Source organism: Chamaea fasciata, unplaced genomic scaffold, assembly GCF_029207755.1.
Source record: "Chamaea fasciata isolate MVZ Bird 193981 ecotype frontalis unplaced genomic scaffold, bChaFas1.0.hap1 SCAF_26, whole genome shotgun sequence".
NCBI lineage: Eukaryota > Metazoa > Chordata > Aves > Passeriformes > Sylviidae > Chamaea > Chamaea fasciata.
In genome coordinates this window covers 389,348-405,861 of record NW_027094111.1, presented here as the reverse complement: position 1 = coordinate 405,861, position 16,514 = coordinate 389,348, and the positions used below count along the sequence as shown (strand labels likewise).

Below are 16,514 nucleotides of genomic sequence, written 5' to 3'. Positions count from 1 at the left end.
GCCCCAGGGACCTGATGTTGCTCCACACTGGGGTTTTGGGGTGGGGGGCTCCAGGGTGCTGCAGGGGGGCAGATGTTCTGCTCCCCCCATGCCCAGCACAGACCAGTCCCCCCAGTTCCCCCAGTGCAGCCCAGGTGATCTCCCAGGAACCCCAGAGCCACATCCTGCCCCCAACCCCCCCTGTGACACCAGGGTGGGACATCTCCCACCCCATCCCCTTTTCCACACTCTCGAGTCTCCACCAGGCTTGGGGTCCCCCTGTCCCGGGGCGCATCCCCACTGCACCACCCCTTCCCAGGCGCCTGACGCCTCCCAGTTCAGCCCAGTTCAGCCCAGTTCAGTCCCGTCCGGCGGGTGCTGCTGGCTCCAGTCCCTGCTTTCGTGCCGCCGGGCGCGGAGGCGCTCGCAGGGCTGCGGTTGAGTCACCCCGGGCGCAGCACCCAGCCGGGGGTGGGGACCGGGTTAGGGACCCGCCAGGGTCCCCGTGGGGCGCCGGGGGGCACCGAGACCCCAGGGCCGGGCAGGTAAGGGGGCGTGGGGCTGATCCCGCCGCGGGGGGGGCTGCACCGGCCCCTGGCGGGGTGCGGGGGGCAGCCCGGCTCCTCTCGCCCACTTGGGGGGCTGCACGAACCCCGCTCTGCTGCCCAGTGACAGGGGTGGGCTGGGGGCTCCGGGCCACGCATTTCAGGGGTGACTTTTCCTGTCCCCACGCTGTGACACGGGCCCGGGCTGGCCGGGGTCTGAGGGCCCGTGATGGGGTCCCCGGGGCTGGGAGGAGGCGAGGGTGTCCCGGCTGTCGGGCCACCTGGGCTGTGCTAGGGGCGACCGGGATCTGCGGGCTCCTGGGGGGCCGCGGGGTCACCCAGGAGGGGCTGGCCGTGGGCGCATTTTGGGGAGGGGTGCGCGGGGTGTTTCACGCCCTCGGGACCCCCCCTGCATCTTGTCGGGCTGCCTGCAATGAAAAAAGGGGGGCGTGCAAGCCCCAGCTGTGGCTGGCTGGGGAGGTTTGACTGGTTTGACTGGTCCCCGTGCAGGGTGGGGGGCCGGGAGCCCAGGCGCCCCTCTGCACACTGCCGGGGCTGTGGGCCTTCCCCGGCTGGGTTTTGGGGACCCCCCAGGGAACTGGGCACCCCAGCAGCGCCGGGCTCACACTTAGGTGACATTTTTAGGTGGCGGCTCTGTTCCGGGGTGGGGGGACCCCCCCGTGCGCCGGCAGTAAACAGGATACGAGCGGCTGCGGCGGGGAGACAGCGGCAGCATCACCCCAGCCCCGGGGGGAGCCGGTTCGTGCCCCCGAGACCCCTCCCAGCCCGATGTCGGGGGCTGGTGGGTGTTGGGGTTCCCCCGAGGGGGCCGGGTGGTGTTGGGGTTCCCTGTGTGTGATGGGGGGTCCCTGGTGCTGGTTTGCTGTGGCTGTGCCGGGGTTGGCACCGCTGTGCTCAGGTGCTGGGCTGGGGTCCCCAAGCCCGGGGGATGTCTGACACCCCCCCGGGCTGGGCCAGGGGCGCCCGTGGGGCAGGGACAGGACCCTCCGAGGGGCTGGGGACAGGCTGGGACACGGCCACCCGTGGGGCGGGTCAGAGTCACCTTTGGGGCTGGGGACAGGGCCACCGGTGGCGGTGGGACACCCCCGCCGTGCCGGGGCTTGGCTCTGTGGGTGCCCGGGGAGTGCCCGGGGGGTCCAGGCTGATCCTGCCCCACGGCGGCTGCAATTTCCTGCCCTCGGTGACACCAGGCAGCGCTTTCCCAACGCCGGGGACAGGAAGGGCCGTGGTGAGGCAACGCCGGGCGTGGGGCAAGACCCCTCCGGGGGATGTGATGAGCTGAGTACGGTCTCAGCCCACCGTGGGGGCAGCCAAGCTCCTTCTGCCACCTGTCCGTGTGCCCTGGCACCCGGTGAATGCCTGGGAAGGCGGGCAGGGGCAGAGCCGGCCCTGAGCAAACACGCTGGGCAAACACAGGCCGCGGGCAGGATCCCGGCAGCGGGCAGGGCCGGCCTGGCACGGAGCCGGCAGCGGGAGGAGCGGCGCGGTGTCCCCGAGCCCGCCCTCGGGCTGCCCGTGCCCTTCCCTTGGCACCTGGGCATCGTCGCGCTCCCCGCGTGTCAGCGGTGGGGTCGCGGGGGTGTTCGGGGGTGGGCTGAGCTCCGCCGCCCTCGTCCTTCCAGCAGGATGACCGGGGGGGATCCCGCCCAGCGGCCCCGAGGTGCGCGTCCCGATGTTGGCATCGCTGGTGCACGCCCGGCGCGCTGAGCCCCCCGTGTCCCCGCCCGGGCCGGCCGCCCGGGGTGTCCCCGCGGTGTCCCCGCGCCCCGCCATGGCGCTGCAGCCCGAGGCGCTGCTGGACCTCAGTTTCCTGACCGAGGAGGAGCGGAGCTGCATCGCCCGGGTGCTGCAGCGGGACTGGCAGCTCCGCCGGCGGGAGGAGGGCCGCATCAGGTGGGCTGGGGGTCCCTGCTGGGGTGACCCTTGGGGACAGCGTGGGCCCCCCAGGAGCAGTGTGCCCCGGGGACAGAGCAGCCAGGCTGAGGGTCCCCCGTTCCCCTGGGCAGGGTGAAGCCCCCGGTTTGTCACAGCAGCGCCGAGGGTCCCAGGGGCCCTGGGAGGTGGTGGCTGCTGTCCCCAGGCCCCGTTGGGGCGGCTCCACGGGTGGGGAGGGCTCTGGGGCACGGGGGCCGATGGCAGTGCCGCGGTGGGGTCCCAGTGTCCCCCTCCCGCCCACCAGCAAACTCCGCAAGTCGGTGTCGGACCCGGCGCGGCTGCGGAGCCTCACCGGGGACTGGTTCTGCGACGCGCGGGCCCAGCGCCACCAGCACCAGCTGGGCTCCGACCTCGTCCGAGCCTCCATCCGCCGCCGGAGGCGCCCCGGGGGTAGGCAGGGCTGGGGCAGGGGCACGGGGAGGTGGGGGCCGGCGCTCGGCCCGCTGAGCTCCCCCGTGTCCCCAGGGATCGGGGACCTGGAACGTGGCCCCAGCCTGGGCGAGCTGGAGGCCATCGATGAGCCGCTGGCAGAGGAGAAGGAGGATGAGGATGGTGCCCTGGAGACGGACGAGAGGTGAGGGAAGGAAGGTGTCACCCCACAGGTGCCCCGGGGCTGGCGGCGTCTCACTGGCACGCACTGGGGGTGGCACGAGGGGACCCCCGGTGCGGTCAGGGCTGGTGTCCGCCCATCATTCCAGGGTCTGGTTGTCTGTCATCTGTCCACCACTGTCTGCCACCATCCCAGCATCTGTCTGTCCACCATCCCAGTGTCCATCTGTCCATTATCCCAGGTCTCCCACCATCCCAGTGTCCATCTGTCCATTATCCCAGTGTCCCCCACCATCCCAGTGTCCATCTGTCCATTATCCCAGTGTCCCCCACCATCCCAGTGTCCATCTGTCCATTATCCCAGGTCTCCCACCATCCCAGTGTCCATCTGTCCATTATCCCAGGTCTCCCACCATCTCAGTGTCCATCTGTCCATTATCCCAGGTCTCCCACCATCTCAGTGTCCATCTGTCCATTATCCCAGGTCTCCCACCATCTCAGTGTCCATCTGTCCATTATCCCAGGTCTCCCACCATCCCAGTGTCCGTCTGTCCACCATCTAGACCAAACTAACGGCGGTCTCTTCCCACAGTTCCCCCACAGAGGAGGTGCAGGAGGCCGCTGAGCCCCAGGTGGGTCCCTGCTGTGGGGGTTGAGCGGTGTCTGACACCCCAGAGATGGGTGGGGGTCACCCTGCAGCACCTCCAGTACCATCCCAAGATTGTGCTGCGCTTGGAGAGATCCTGAGCCCTGGGGAGTGGTGGGAAATGTCCCACAAAATGTCCCACAGAAGAGTGTGCCATCCCTCATCCTGTGCCCAGGAACAGGGGGCTGGACTGGGGGGAGCGGGTGGGGCAGGACAGAGTGCCCGAGGTTCCCTTCTCTCCCTTTCCCTCACAGCGCAGCCCCCCCACCCCGGCTGTGGAGGGGAGCCCGATGTCACAGCCCCCGCTGCAGGGTGACATCCCGGCCCAGCCAGGTACCTGGGATGGGGGGCGGGTGCTGGGGAGGTTTGGGGGGCTGGAGCCCCCCAGCACTGCCCAGCAGCCTCCTCCTGCCCCCCTCTGCGCCTCTTCATCTCACTGCTCTGGCCAAAAAAGGGATCCCCCTGCCACCCCCTGGTCCTTGCAGGTGACACGGGAGGTGGGAACTCCTTTGGCTCATCCAGCCCGGAGGAGGATGAGGAGGAGCCAGACTCGGCACACAGCAGCCACAATGCTGGGCAGGTGGGGCTGGGGGCTGTGTGGAATCGGGGGGGCTTTATGGGATTGGGGGGGCTGTATGGGATTGGGGGGGCTGGAGAGGGTTGTAAGGAATTTTGGAGGGGCTGTGTGGGGTTTTATAGGGCTGTAGGGTCTTGAGGGGGCTTTGAGGGGTTGAGGGGCTCTCTGAGTTTGGAGGGCAGGAGGGGGTGTACAAGGTTGCAGGGGCTCTATGGGGTTTTGGGGGTCTGGGGGGACTGAGCAAAGCCAGCGCAGCAGGGGCTGTACCCGAGCACCAGGCACTGCTGGGAGCTGGGTGTCCGCAGTGGGGCTGTGGACCCAAGGTGGGCGTGCTGACCCCCTTTTGCATTTCCAGAGACCAGAGACCCCCCAGGCAGATCAGCCCCCCCCAGCCCCGCTGTCCCCACAGAACGGCCACCCCCCCCCGAGCCTGCTGAGCACCAGCTCCTCCGTGTCCAGCCTCAGCTCCTCCACGGTACGCCACCGGGGCGGGGCTGGGTGTGCGGGGGGCACCTCCCCGGCCCCCTGACCGCGTCCCCCCCGCAGCTGAGTGGGAGCCTGATGAGCCTGTACAGCGAGGGGGAGCTGGGCAGGGTGGCCGTGCGGGGCTGTGTGCAGTTCTCCCTGCGCTACGACCCGGCCAAGAAGGAGCTGCAGGTGCACGTCCTGCGCTGCCGGGAGCTGGCCCAGGCCAGGAGGCAGCGCTCGGACCCGTGAGTGCCCCGGCCCCGCTGCCGCTGCCCCGGGATGGCCCCACTGCCCAGGGATGGCCCCACTTCCCAGGGATGGCCCCACTGCCCAGGGATGCCCCCACTGCCCAGGGATGGCCCCACTGCCCAGGGATGCCCCCACTGCCCCGGGATGGCCCCACTGCCCAGGGATGGCCCCACTTCCCAGGGATGGCCCCACTGCCCCGGGATGGCCCCACTGCCCAGGGATGGCCCCACTGCCCAGGGATGGCCCCACTGCCCAGGGATGCCCCCACTGCCCAGGGATGGCCCCACTGCCCAGGGATGCCCCCACTGCCCAGGGATGGCCCCACTGCCCAGGGATGGCCCCACTGCCCAGGGATGGCCCCACTGCCCAGGGATGGCCCCACTGCCCAGGGATGCCCCCACTGCCCAGGGATGGCCCCACTGCCCAGGGATGCCCCCACTGCCCAGGGATGGCCCCACTGCCCAGGGATGCCCCCACTGCCCAGGGATGGCCCCACTGCCCAGGGATGCCCCCACTGCCCAGGGATGCCCCCCCGGCCCCCACTGCCCAGGGATGGCCCCTCCTGCCCCCACTGCCCGGGATGCCCCCACTGCCCAGGGATGCCCCCACTGCCCCGGGATGCCCCCACTGCCCAGGGATGCCCCCACTGCCCAGGGATGCCCCCACTGCCCCGGGATGGCCCCACTGCCCAGGGATGCCCCCACTGCCCCGGGATGCCCCCACTGCCCAGGGATGCCCCCACTGCCCAGAGATGCCCCCACTGCCCAGGGATGGCCCCTCTGGCCCCCACTGCCCAGGGGATGCCCCCACTGACCCCCACTGCCCAGGGATGCCTCCTCTGGCCCCCACTGCCCCCAGCCCCTTTTTTGGCCCCAGGTACATCAAGACCTACCTGCTGCCGGACAAGTCCAACCGCAGCAAGCGGAAGACGGCGGTGAGGAAGAGGAGCTTGGATCCTGTCTTCAACGAGACCCTCAAGGTTTCTAACCCTCCTTTGGGGCGGGTTTGGAGGCTCCCCACGGTTCAAATGGGATGGGTGGGGGTGGATAATCTCACCCTGTGTCCCCTCCCCACCAGTACAAGCTGGAGAAGAGGGACCTGCAGGGCCGGACCCTGAACCTCTCCGTGTGGCACCACGACAGCCTGGGCAGGAACCTCTTCCTGGGGGAGGTGGAGGTGGCCCTGGGCGCCTGGGACTGGGCCAACACACGCCCCGAGTGGTTCAGCCTCCAGCCACGGGTGAGCTCCCTGTTTCCCCAGCCCCCTGTTGGTGCACTGCCCCCGTAACCCCCCGTCCTCCCCAGATGCCCATCCCCTCGGACGGCCTGGCCAGCCGGGGCAGCCTCAACCTGGCGCTGAAGTTCATCCCCGTGGGCTCAGAAGGTGAGAGGGGCCTGTGGGCAGCCGGGGGCTCTGGCCCGGCAGGGTGCCCCTGACCCTTCTGGCCCACAGGAGGGGGGATGCCACCCACGGGCGAGCTGCACATCTGGGTGAAGGATGCTCAGGGCCTCATCCCACTGCAGAGCGGCACTGTGGACGCCTTCGTGCAGTGGTAAGGATGGGGCGACACCCTGGGGGCGCCCAGAGGGGCTGCCGGGGTGTCCCCCCTCACCCCGGCGTCCCCCCAGCTACGTGCTGCCGGATGACAGCAAGGCCAGCCGGCAGAAGACGCGGGTGGTGAAGAGGAGCCTGAACCCCCTCTTCAACCACACCATGGTCTACGACGGCTTCCAGGCCAAGGACTTGGCCGAGGCGTGCGCAGAGTTCACCCTCTGGCACCACGAGGCCTTTTCCAAGCGCCAGCTGGGCGGGATCCGGCTCAGCCTGGGCACCGGTGAGCAGCAGGGACGCCCGGCCCCTCAGGGTGTCCCCAGTGTCACAGCTCGGGGGTGACAGGTGGTGTCTCCGCAGGGAGCAGCTACGGGCTGCCCGTGGGCTGGATGGACTCGACGGCGGAGGAGCAGGGGGTGTGGAAGCAGCTGCTGCAGCAGCCCGGGCACTGGGTGGAAGCGCTGCTCCCCCTGAGGACCAACCTGGTCCCCCGGGCGTAGCCCCGAGGACCCGCCGGGACTGTGGGATCTGGGGGTGGAGACCTGGGGCGCGGCGGGGGTCTGTGCCCTCGCCTTCCGGCAGCAATGAAGTGACACCAGAGGGCACATCTGGCAGCTTTTTATTGCTGTGGGCACGTCTGGTGGCTACTTATTGCGCTGGCCGCCATACCCTGACTTGTCCCTCTGCTGCATCCCACTGCTCCCAGGGTGGGGCTGTGCCCTCCATCGCTGTCCTTCCAGCCCCTTGGGGCGGGAGCTCCCGGGCTCCAGTCGCAGCCCTGGGTGGGGTGGGGGGCCACTGCTCTATCAGGATGTCCCTTTTCTGACTGGGATACTGCACCCTGGGCTGCCCTGTCCCACCGGGACACCCACACTGGTTCCCCGGTCACTGGGAGGACTGGGGTCACTTGGGGCCACGCCCCAATACCACCCTGTGGGCAGGAACAGCCAAATCTCCCAGGACAGCACCCACTGCTGGGGCTTTTGGTGTGACAGGAGACGGGTGACAATGACACGGGCACCAGAAATTACAGGAAAATCCTTTATTGGTTCCTGTCCCCCCTCTTCCAGCTCGGGCTCTGCCCGGTGTGGGGCTGGGGCCAGCAGATGGTCCCCAACTGCCACCCACGGCCACGCACGTGTCCTGTGATTCCTGGAGGCCCCGGGTCCCCTGGGCGTCAGGGTGGGGGGCCAAATGTGGAATTCAGGGCTGGATGGGCCCCCCGTGCCCACCTGCATCCCCTGGGAGCAGCCGCAGGGTGCAGCCCCCGGGGCATCCCCAGGCTCCGCGGGGGTGGGGATGGGGCCGGCCGGGGTGTCCTGTCCCACCCTGGTGTCCCCGGCTTTGCATAGTCGTGGTGGGGGGGCCTGTGCAGGGGGACAGTCCAGCTGCAGGCAGGGTGACACCAGTGGCGGCCTCTTCACCTGGGGAGGACGGGGACAGCGACCCCCCCCAGCCCGGAGGCGCGGGGACCTCAGATCCTGGTGCATTGGACAGAGAGGAGACGTGGCGGGAAAGGTCCTGGGGGGCCTCACCCTGGGGGTCCCAGAGGGGGATCCCAGCCCCTCACAGCCCCCCAGGGAATGGGGTGCTGGGGGACGCCCTGCACCCCCCGGCCACAGCCACCCCCGGACACAACACAGACACCACCTCGCAGAGTTTAATGGGGGGCAGCCCGAGATACAAGTGTCACCCACAGCACACGACACGCAGCCCCCTCCCCAAAACAGCACACAGAAGGAGGGTGGGGAGAGGGAAGGCCCCAAGCCCCCCAGAGCACACAGAGGCACAGCAAAAGCACACAGCAAGGCCCTGGCTCCGCTCCCCTGGCGGGCACGGGGGGTCAGGGGGCACGGGGGGTGTCAGGGCACGGCTGGGTGCTCCAGCCAAAATGCTGGAGGGAAAAGCAGCCAAGAGCCCACCAGGAGAAGAGGGGACCCCCAGCCCCACGAGCCCCAAGGCTGTGGGGAGGCAGCGGGGCAGGGGGGGCCAGGGGCTGCTGGTGCCAGCTGGGGTCAAACTGGGGCCAAACTGGGAGCCCTGCAGTTCCCGTGCTGTCAAGGAGGCTCAGGGTGAGGGGGCTGCACCCCGCTCTGGTGACACTGGGGACACCTCGCCCAGGTGGCAGAAGGGGCTCTGTGGGGCTGCACTCCTGAGGGGCTCCATGCCAGGAAGGGGCTGGGGGGGGGACCCCCTTCCCTTCCCTCCCTGACAACTGACAGGAAACAGCAAAACCAGTTGGGAAACACCCGTCATGCAAACCAGGAGGGAGGGCCCAGGCCCCCGCCTCTGCCCAGGGAGGTGCGAGGGAAGGGTGAAGCTCCGGGGGTGCGGGGGGACGCCCCCTCCCCACTGCCGCCGGCACCCAGAACCTACTGATTGTCCTCTCTGGCAGCGTGGAAGGAAAGAGAGAGGGGGGCACAGCCCCCCACGTTAGACACAGCCATCCCCGGGGAGAGCACGGAGCACCCCTTGACTCAGCCCTGAGGGACAGATCTGGGGCCCTCCCGCTCCCTACGGGGCTCAGAGCCAGGATCCAGCCGGACAGGGACAGACGGAGGAGGTGGCAGGACAGCCAGACAGGGGCAAGGGGACGGGCAGGGGGACAGGAACCCCTCCGTCTCCCAGATCATCCCCTGGGGTGGGGACGGGCTGGCACAAAGAGCCACGGGACACAACACAGCGGGGAGACAGGACACACCCCAGGGTGACCCCAGCCTTGGCTTTAGGGTGGGCTTGGCCCGGGTTCCCCCATCCCCCCGAGGGAGCACGGGGCCCTTACAGTGTTTGGTAGGTGCTGTCCTTGGACTTGATGAACTTGATGACGAAGAAGGCGACGGCCTGGACGCACAGCACCAGCACCATGCCCCCGATGAAACTCGCCGTGTCGAAGCCGGGCGGGTGGAACTCAGGGCTGCCCGTCAGCGGGGCACTGGTGGTGGTGGTCCCTGGTGGCCAGGGAAAATGGGAGAGTTATGGGTGCTGCTGGCATCCCTGTGTCCACCACAGAGGGGATCTGGGGTCTGTGAAGAAACCAGTAGCTTGGGGCTGGGATGGCCCCACTAATATGTGGATGCTGGGACATCAGCCCCTCCCCATGCCAGAGCAGCTGGAGCTGCAGGAAAGGAGCCAGTGGCAAAAGGATCCCAGTGGGATCAATAATTCAGCAGGCTCCGGGCTCTGGTTACCCGCTGTAATGAGCCCAGCGCTCTCCAGTTCCGCTTGCTGGAAGAGGCTCCTTCTCCACTCCCAGCCAGGCTGGAGGTGGCAATTCCCAGCAAGGATGGAATCGGGGCTTGTTCTTGGAGGAATGATGGGTGTCATGAGTCGCTGCATCGCCCAGTGCAGAGAGAGGGGACAGGGACAGAGCTGTGACCCGGGACAGCCGGCACATCCATGGAGCCAACCCTGAGGGCAGCTCTGCTCGTCCCTCCCAAAGGGATGTGAAATAGAGAGGGCAGTGCCTTGCTGGGGCCAGTCACTGATCCCTGGGGCACCCAGGACCCCCAGCCCTCTGCCTCGCACCCCTCCCAGACCCACTCACTTGTGGAGTGTGTCACTGGCTCCTTGCTGTGGGATCGCGGAGGCTCTTCCGTGTGCGACTTCAGTGCTAGAGAAGGAGGAACAGAGGGAAGGGGGCAAAAGGGGTGACAGACAGGGGATGTTGCTGCACACCCCCGTCCCTGTCCCACGGCCCTGGCACCTGCAGCAGCGCCTCTGTCCCGAAGGTCAGAGGGTCTGGGGGGCTTTGGGGCCTGGGGTTACCTCGGCACAGGGTGCTGGTGTTGTAGAGCGCGCAGGTCTCCCGCACTGCCGACCCTCTCTGCACACAGCTCCCTGTCTCTGCGGGAAGAGGGAGCAGAGTTTTCCCGAGGATCCCAAACCACCGCAGCCAATGCTGTTCAGGCCCAGGGCTGCCCTGGGCACCTGAGGGTTTGGGATGAGGAGGCTTCATGCCCAGGGGTGGGCATCCATCTGAGGGTCTGGCAGTCCTGACACCGTCTGGGCACGGCCCCGGTCCAGCGACAGGGGCTGGGGAGGGCTGATGAGAGCCCCCCCCGTGCCCACCCAGCCCAGCCCCTCACCTGGCTCCTCGGGGGTCCCGCAGCCCACCCAGACGCAGTCGGTGCCGTTGTGGGAGTGGCTGCTGGCTGTACACACCTCGCAGGACCTCAGCTTGCCACACTCTCCTGCCAAAGCCAGGGAAAAGCCATGAGGGCAGGGCCAGCACCCGTCCCTCTGGCGGTGGGGTGGGGGCTGGACCCCCAGCTCCATGGAGGGGGAATTCTGGTGATGCAGCAGGAGGAATGAAGGCACATCCCACAGCCCCAAACCCAACAGCCCCGTGGCCATGGGGTGTTCGAGGGGACAGTCCACAGCTCCCAGCACCCACCCAGTTCACACAGGGCTCACCCATCGCCCACAGCTCAGGAAACACCCCCCCCAGCCCCAGCGCTGGGATCTGGGATCTCTTGGTGGAGGCTGACATGAGATGAGGCGGCAGCACCAGCCTGGCTGGGGCTCCCCGGGCAGGGCCGCCCCTCTGCCCACCCCGCGGGACCCCCGTTCCCACGGGCCCGGTGAGGCGGTGAGTCACTCTGGTGCTGGCGGAGCTGCTCTTCCCCCACACACGCTCATCATTAATTTACAGCGCTGGCTGTCGGCGAGGGAGGCTGCGACGAGCTGCGGCCGGGCCCTGCCTGCACCTCGCTGCATCCCACGCCCGCGTTTGCACCATCCCGGGAAAGAGCCGGGAGACGTTCCCCACGCTGGATGTGTTTCCAGGCTCTCGGGGGCAAACCCTCCTCCCAGGGCTCTCGGGAGGCCTCTGGGGCCGGCATTCCCCAGGGGACGGAACAAGCACAAGGCAGCGCTTCCCACCACCACTTCCCTTTGGAGAGAGCAGCTGTAGCCCCCCAGCTTTTAGGGTTCCCTAGAAACCACGGGCGGCGGATAGAAAAGCCCTTTTCCTTCGTTCCCAGGAAAAGTCAAGGGGGCAACTGGCGGCGTAAGGCAGGAAGCGGAGATGCTGCGGCCCCATTGCCATGGCTACGGGAGGGGGAGGTGGGCACGCCGCTGGCCCCCCCTCCAGCATTTGGAGACCTGCCGGGAGCCAATGGGAAAGTAGGACTTTGTTCGCAAGGGTTTAGGCAGGTTTGTAATTTATTTTTATCGCGGCAGGCGCAGGAACAGACGTTTGAGCCCAGCGCTGTCAACTCCCGCTCCTGCCGTCAGGTGTGGGGAGGGAGGGAGGGAGGATGAAGGGGGGCAGCGGGGCCGGCTGAGGGCAGCCCCGCTCCCATGGGTGCTCTGGGAACACGCGTGGGTCCCGCTGGGATAAGTCAGGCTGGAAAGGCCTCCCCGCAGCAGCAGGGGGATGTGAGAAGGGGAGCAGAAGGAAGCCTGGGGTTTGCATAATTAATGCCCGGAGTTGCAGCACCTCGGGAGGGAGGTGACGGCTCCGTTCCCCTCTCCCCACCACGGTCCACGAGGTCCCCACACTTTTTGGGGAGGAGCCTGGACCCTGCACGCCGCTCATCCCGCTGCAGCCCAGCGCCGCCCCCGGCCCCCGGGGGTCCCAGCCCCCCGGACACTGCTGGGAGCGGGAGCAGGGGTCCCTCTCCCCCAAACCAAGGCCGGGGCACCGAGTGCCGAGGGGGCGAGAGGAAGCCCTGGGAAAATCCCAACCCCCACGCAAGAAAGTTCAGCTGCCCCAAAGCTGCAAAGCCCCGAGCTCCCCTCCCGCGCCCCCCGGCCGTACCTGCGCGGGTGGGAGCGGGTCCCTGCGCGCAGAGCAGCGCGCACAGGAGCGCGCAGCGCAGCGCCCCGGGAGCCGGCGGGGCCATGGCCCGGCCCGGCTCGGCTCGGCCCGGCTCGGCACGGTCCCAGCGGGAGGTGTGTCCGCGGATCTCCCGGGAGAGCGGAGCGGAGCAGATGCGCGCCCGCGGGAGGCGGCCCCGGCGGCGGGGGAGGGGGGGCGGCCCCGCCTCGTCCCGCCCCGCCCCGCCCCGGCAGGCCCGGCCCGGGCTCCGGGGGTCTCTCATGAGGTGCGTCCCCCCGATCACACACAGCCCCCTCATGGGCCGTGGGAAACCCGGGGCTGCACGGACTGCCACCCCTGTGCACACCTGAGCACACCTGTGCACACCTGTGCACGTGCACACACCTGCGCACAGCTGTACACACTTGCACACACTGTATATACACTGCACACCCTGCACCGCACACCTGCACACACCTGGACGCCCTGAGCGCCCTGTGCACACCTGTACACACCTGCACACACCTGCACACACCTGCACGGCCCGTGTGCCCTCCTCCGGCCTGTGCACAGCACACCCCGCCCCGCGCTCACTGCCCGCTCTCCCCGGGCCGGCTCCTGCCCTTCAGCACCGCGAACCGAGCCCCCCGCCCCGGTCCCTGCCCGGGCCCCGAGGGGGCTGCCGCAGCCGCGCCCGGGACCACCGGGACCCCCCCTCTCTCGGCGGGGACAGATCTCCGGGCTTCGAGGAACCGGCGCGGGGGAAGAGTCTCGAGGAGCGCAGCCTTCTCCTTCCTCCCCCCCTCCTCCTCCTCTCGGGGGGAGGGCTCCCCGCCAGCCCTTCCCGCAGCACCCCCGGCCGGGCATTCCCGCTTCTCCTGGCCATGAATTATTCAGCCCGGTGTGGGAAAGCCGGCCCGCGGGGACCCGCCGGGAGAGGGGAGGGGGCTGCGCGGCCCCGGCTGTGCGGGGGCGGGACAGGACCCATCCTCGACCACCCCGCACCCCAAAAACCCCCGGGCCGCCCCCTCCAGAGCGGAGCCCCCCGCTGTCCGCATCGCGGGGCGAGGGGCCGGGCCAGCGCCGCTCCCGCCGCCCCGCAGCCCGGTGACCCCGGCCCGGGGGTCCCGTGGGTGGCGGGGGCGCTCCGGGGGGCGCGGGGCGGGCGGGCGGGGGGGGGGGGCTGATTTTTTATGAATGGGCTGCGATTACTATGCGGCGCGCGCGCTCCCGCGCTGCCCGCCCGCGCGCTGATTGGCTCCGGCGCGCCATTGACGTCACAGCGGGGCGAGCGGGCCGGGGGGGGCCGTGAGTCACCCCCGAACCCCCGGACCCCCCCGGCCCCGCTCGGGCTCTATAACTCGGCGGCGCCCATGGCAGCGGGGCCCCAGCCGGGCAGCTCAGCGCAGCCCGGGCCCGGCATCCCGGCAGGTGAGTGCCCGGCACCGGGGGGGGGCACCGGCAGGGAGGGGGGGGAGCCCGCGCGGGCAGAGCGCCGCGCTATCGGGAGGGTGGCGAGGGGCGGCCGTGCCCCCCAAAGCCCATCCAGGGGCGGTGCTGCCCGCCCGGGGAGAGGCAGAGCCCCAGGGTCAAAGGGGATGCCACGGTGGGGATAGGAGGGTGTCTGCTCCCGCTGGGATGCTGATCGAGGGGGCCAGGGCCACCCCCTTTACCTGCTGCTTGGGATCCCCTCACTGTGGCCCGAACTCCTGGCGGGGGAGGGTGTTTCCCACTGCCAGTCCCACTCCCCTGGATTTATCCATCAAAATCATGCAGTGCCCAACCCCCAGCAGCTAAGGCAGGCAGGAGCAGGGGTGTTGTGTGTGTGTCTGTGTTCCTTCCCCTTTATTCACCTCTTTATTTTAAAACTAAACCATCTCATCCAGAAAAACCCCCTCGGAGCAAAGAGCGAGCCCACCCTCAACCGACACTGCTCTGCCCACCCTCCTGAAGACAACTTTTGGGGAGGCAGTACTGTCCCGTCCGGGTGGCACAGGGGCAGCTCGTGGACAGCAGGTGCTGAGGGGCTGCTCTTGCAGGTCACCCTCTGCCATCATGATGGAGAAAGGGCCCCCCAACTCCAGCCAAGGCCAGCAAGGCTGGTTCTCAGCCAGGAACGGCAGTGGCAGCTCCTTGGATCTGGAGTCCGTGGTGCAACCCCTCGCCTTGAACCCGTGGGACGTTGTCCTCTGCATCTCGGGGACCATCATCTCCTGTGAGAACGCCATCGTGGTGGTGGTCATCTTCTACACCCCGGCTTTCCGCGCCCCAATGTTCCTCCTGATCGGCAGCTTGGCCACAGCCGACCTGCTGGCAGGCGTGGGGCTGATCCTGCACTTTGCCTTTGTGTACTTCGTCCCCTCGGAGGCGGTCAGCCTGCTCACCGTGGGGCTCCTGGTCACCTCCTTCACGGCCAGCGTCTGCAGCCTGCTGACCATCACCATCGACCGCTACCTGTCCCTCTACAACGCCCTGACCTACTACTCGGAGAGGACGGTCACCAGGACTTACATCATGCTGATCCTCACCTGGGGAGCCTCCATCTGCTACGGGCTGCTGCCCGTCATGGGCTGGAACTGCCTGAAGGAGCCCTCCGCCTGCAGCATCGTCAGGCCGCTGACCAAGAGCCACCTCATCATCCTCTCCGTCTCCTTCCTGGCGGTGTTCGCGGCGATGCTCCAGCTGTACGTGCAGATCTGTAGGATCGTGTGCCGGCACGCCCAGCAGATCGCCGTGCAGAGGCACTTGCTGGCCAGCTCCCACTACGTCACCACCCGCAAGGGCATCGCCACCCTGGCCGTCATCCTGGGCACCTTCGCGTCCTGCTGGCTGCCCTTCGCCGTCTACGGGCTGCTGGGGGATTACAGCTACCCGGCCCTCTACACCTACGCCACCTTGCTGCCCGCCACCTACAACTCCATGCTCAACCCCGTCATCTACGCCTTCAGGAACCAGGAGATCCAGAAAGTGCTGTGGGCCGTGTGCTGCGGGTGCTTCTCCTCCGCGCTGCCTTTCCGCTCCCGCTCCCCCAGTGACGTCTGATGAGCCCCCCCCGCACGTCTCACTCACCGATTGCAGTCGGGGGTTTGCTTTGATTCCCCCTTTCCATTCCCAGAGGCACATTGCAGGAGCTCTTGGAATCAAGCAGCTCTTCCCAGCCTCATCCTTTTTGGGCACAACCCCTTCTCTTCCTCTATTTTTCCACTTTTTGGATAGAGAGAAAAACGTATTTTTTATTCATAATATAATCTATATTTATGTGTGAGAGAGAGGGGGGTGATCCTCATATTTTCTTTAAAACTATTTATGATGCTTTATTTTTTTAAGGGTGGGGAAACACCAGGAACATTCATCCCCCTCTTGTTTTTTTTACAACATTGTTATTTACCTCAGATAGTCAAAATATATTTTATACATCTGGAGGAGGGGAGGAGAGACTCGTTTCCAGAGGAGGAGGGACTTAACCCCCTCACCCCCTCCCTTCTCCCTGCTGTCCATCCATTTATTTATTTATTGCTATTTGAATTATTATTTCATTTGATTTCCATGCCTCCCTCCCGCCGCCCAGCGCTGGGCCCTGCTGCCCTCTAGTGCTCGCTGCCTTCGGGGGGGGGGCTGCCGGAGGCTCTGCACCCCCAAACCCACAAGCTCTGGGGTCCGCTCTGTGCTGCCGCCCCCCTCACGGCGCCCAGGGCTCCCCCTGCCAAAGCCTTTCTTTGCACTGGGATTGGATTTGCACATTTCTGGGCCGGGCAGACGCATGTGAAAGGCCCCTGGCGAAGGGACCCCCGGGGATGGGGATCCCCTGGGATGGGGATCCCTCAGGACAGGGACCCCTCTGGATGGGGCTCTCTCGGTGGGTCAGGGTGGGGGGCTGCTTCTTGTTTACAACTCTGGTAGGGGAATAAATTAATTTGTGGTATGAGGTGCGGCTGTTTGATGCTGGGGAGGGGGTGGGATGGTGTTTCCCGAGGGGGCAGAGAAGGCTGAGGCTCCCGAGTCCCATCAGGGCCGTCCCCGTGCTCCGTTTCCCTGCTCCCGGATAAGAGATGCCGAGTGACAGCGCTTCCCCCACCCATCACATCCTGTTAGCAGGAGCCGGCCCGGGGGGAGCAGCACTGAGGCCCCTGACCATCCTCATCCTCACAGCCCCAGCAGGCTCAGGGGCTGCATCCAGCTCTGCTGGTGACATCTGACGTGTCCCCCCACCCAGGGATGGCGAGGACTCATTCC

At 67.8% G+C, this 16,514-nt stretch overlaps 3 protein-coding genes across 4 annotated transcripts; 2 read left to right on the top strand and 1 right to left on the bottom strand.

Annotated features, from left to right (window-relative positions):
• Window positions 1-400: 400 nt before the first annotated feature.
• On the top strand, window positions 401-7,125 carry SYTL1 (synaptotagmin like 1). Its single transcript, XM_066204523.1, is given in 17 exon segments — window positions 401-524; window positions 1,170-1,283; window positions 2,171-2,198; window positions 2,200-2,438; window positions 2,725-2,870; window positions 2,946-3,054; window positions 3,622-3,661; window positions 3,930-4,008; window positions 4,161-4,255; window positions 4,608-4,727; window positions 4,799-4,965; window positions 5,846-5,948; window positions 6,047-6,208; window positions 6,274-6,352; window positions 6,422-6,521; window positions 6,598-6,803; window positions 6,881-7,125. Coding segments are annotated over 15 exon segments (1,812 nt in total). The 5' UTR covers window positions 401-524; window positions 1,170-1,283; window position 2,171; the 3' UTR covers window positions 7,021-7,125.
• Window positions 7,126-7,547: 422 nt separating this feature from the next.
• Window positions 7,548-12,466, bottom strand: CD164L2 (CD164 molecule like 2). 2 transcript variants are annotated; one of them, XM_066204533.1, is made up of 6 exons: window positions 12,282-12,462; window positions 10,606-10,710; window positions 10,286-10,363; window positions 10,065-10,130; window positions 9,303-9,468; window positions 7,548-8,001 (listed from the first exon to the last, which is right to left on the bottom strand). In XM_066204533.1, exons 1-6 carry the CDS (start codon window positions 12,364-12,366, stop codon window positions 7,995-7,997), a joined length of 507 nt encoding a protein of 168 aa, XP_066060630.1. In that variant the 5' UTR covers window positions 12,367-12,462; the 3' UTR covers window positions 7,548-7,994. The 2 variants fall into 2 exon arrangements, with proteins under 2 accessions (XP_066060630.1, XP_066060629.1); XM_066204532.1 differs by lacking the exon at window positions 7,548-8,001 and adding an exon at window positions 8,008-8,908 and having other exon boundaries at window positions 12,282-12,466.
• A 1,164-nt stretch (window positions 12,467-13,630) lies between these two features.
• GPR3 (G protein-coupled receptor 3) lies at window positions 13,631-16,194 on the top strand. The gene is made up of 2 exons (XM_066204531.1): window positions 13,631-13,712; window positions 14,168-16,194. The coding sequence occupies exon 2, from the start codon at window positions 14,337-14,339 to the stop codon at window positions 15,321-15,323; it is 987 nt and encodes a 328-aa protein (XP_066060628.1). The 5' UTR covers window positions 13,631-13,712; window positions 14,168-14,336; the 3' UTR covers window positions 15,324-16,194.
• Window positions 16,195-16,514: the final 320 nt, after the last annotated feature.

What these genes read in the sequence shown, in the direction of transcription:
- CD164L2 (XM_066204532.1), bottom strand. Translation starts at nt 12,366, where the DNA reads ATGGCCCCGCCGGCTCCCGGGGCGCTGCGCTGCGCGCTCCTGTGCGCG. An exon ending in ACCCGCTCCCACCCGCGCAG is followed by an intron (nt 10,711 to 12,281) that starts GTACGGCCGGGG and finishes TGGCTTTGGCAG; the next exon opens with GAGAGTGTGGCAAGCTGAGG. An exon ending in CACCAGCACCCTGTGCCGAG is followed by an intron (nt 10,131 to 10,285) that starts GTAACCCCAGGC and finishes CTCCTTCTCTAG; the next exon opens with CACTGAAGTCGCACACGGAA.
- GPR3 (XM_066204531.1), top strand. Translation starts at nt 14,337, where the DNA reads ATGATGGAGAAAGGGCCCCCCAACTCCAGCCAAGGCCAGCAAGGCTGG.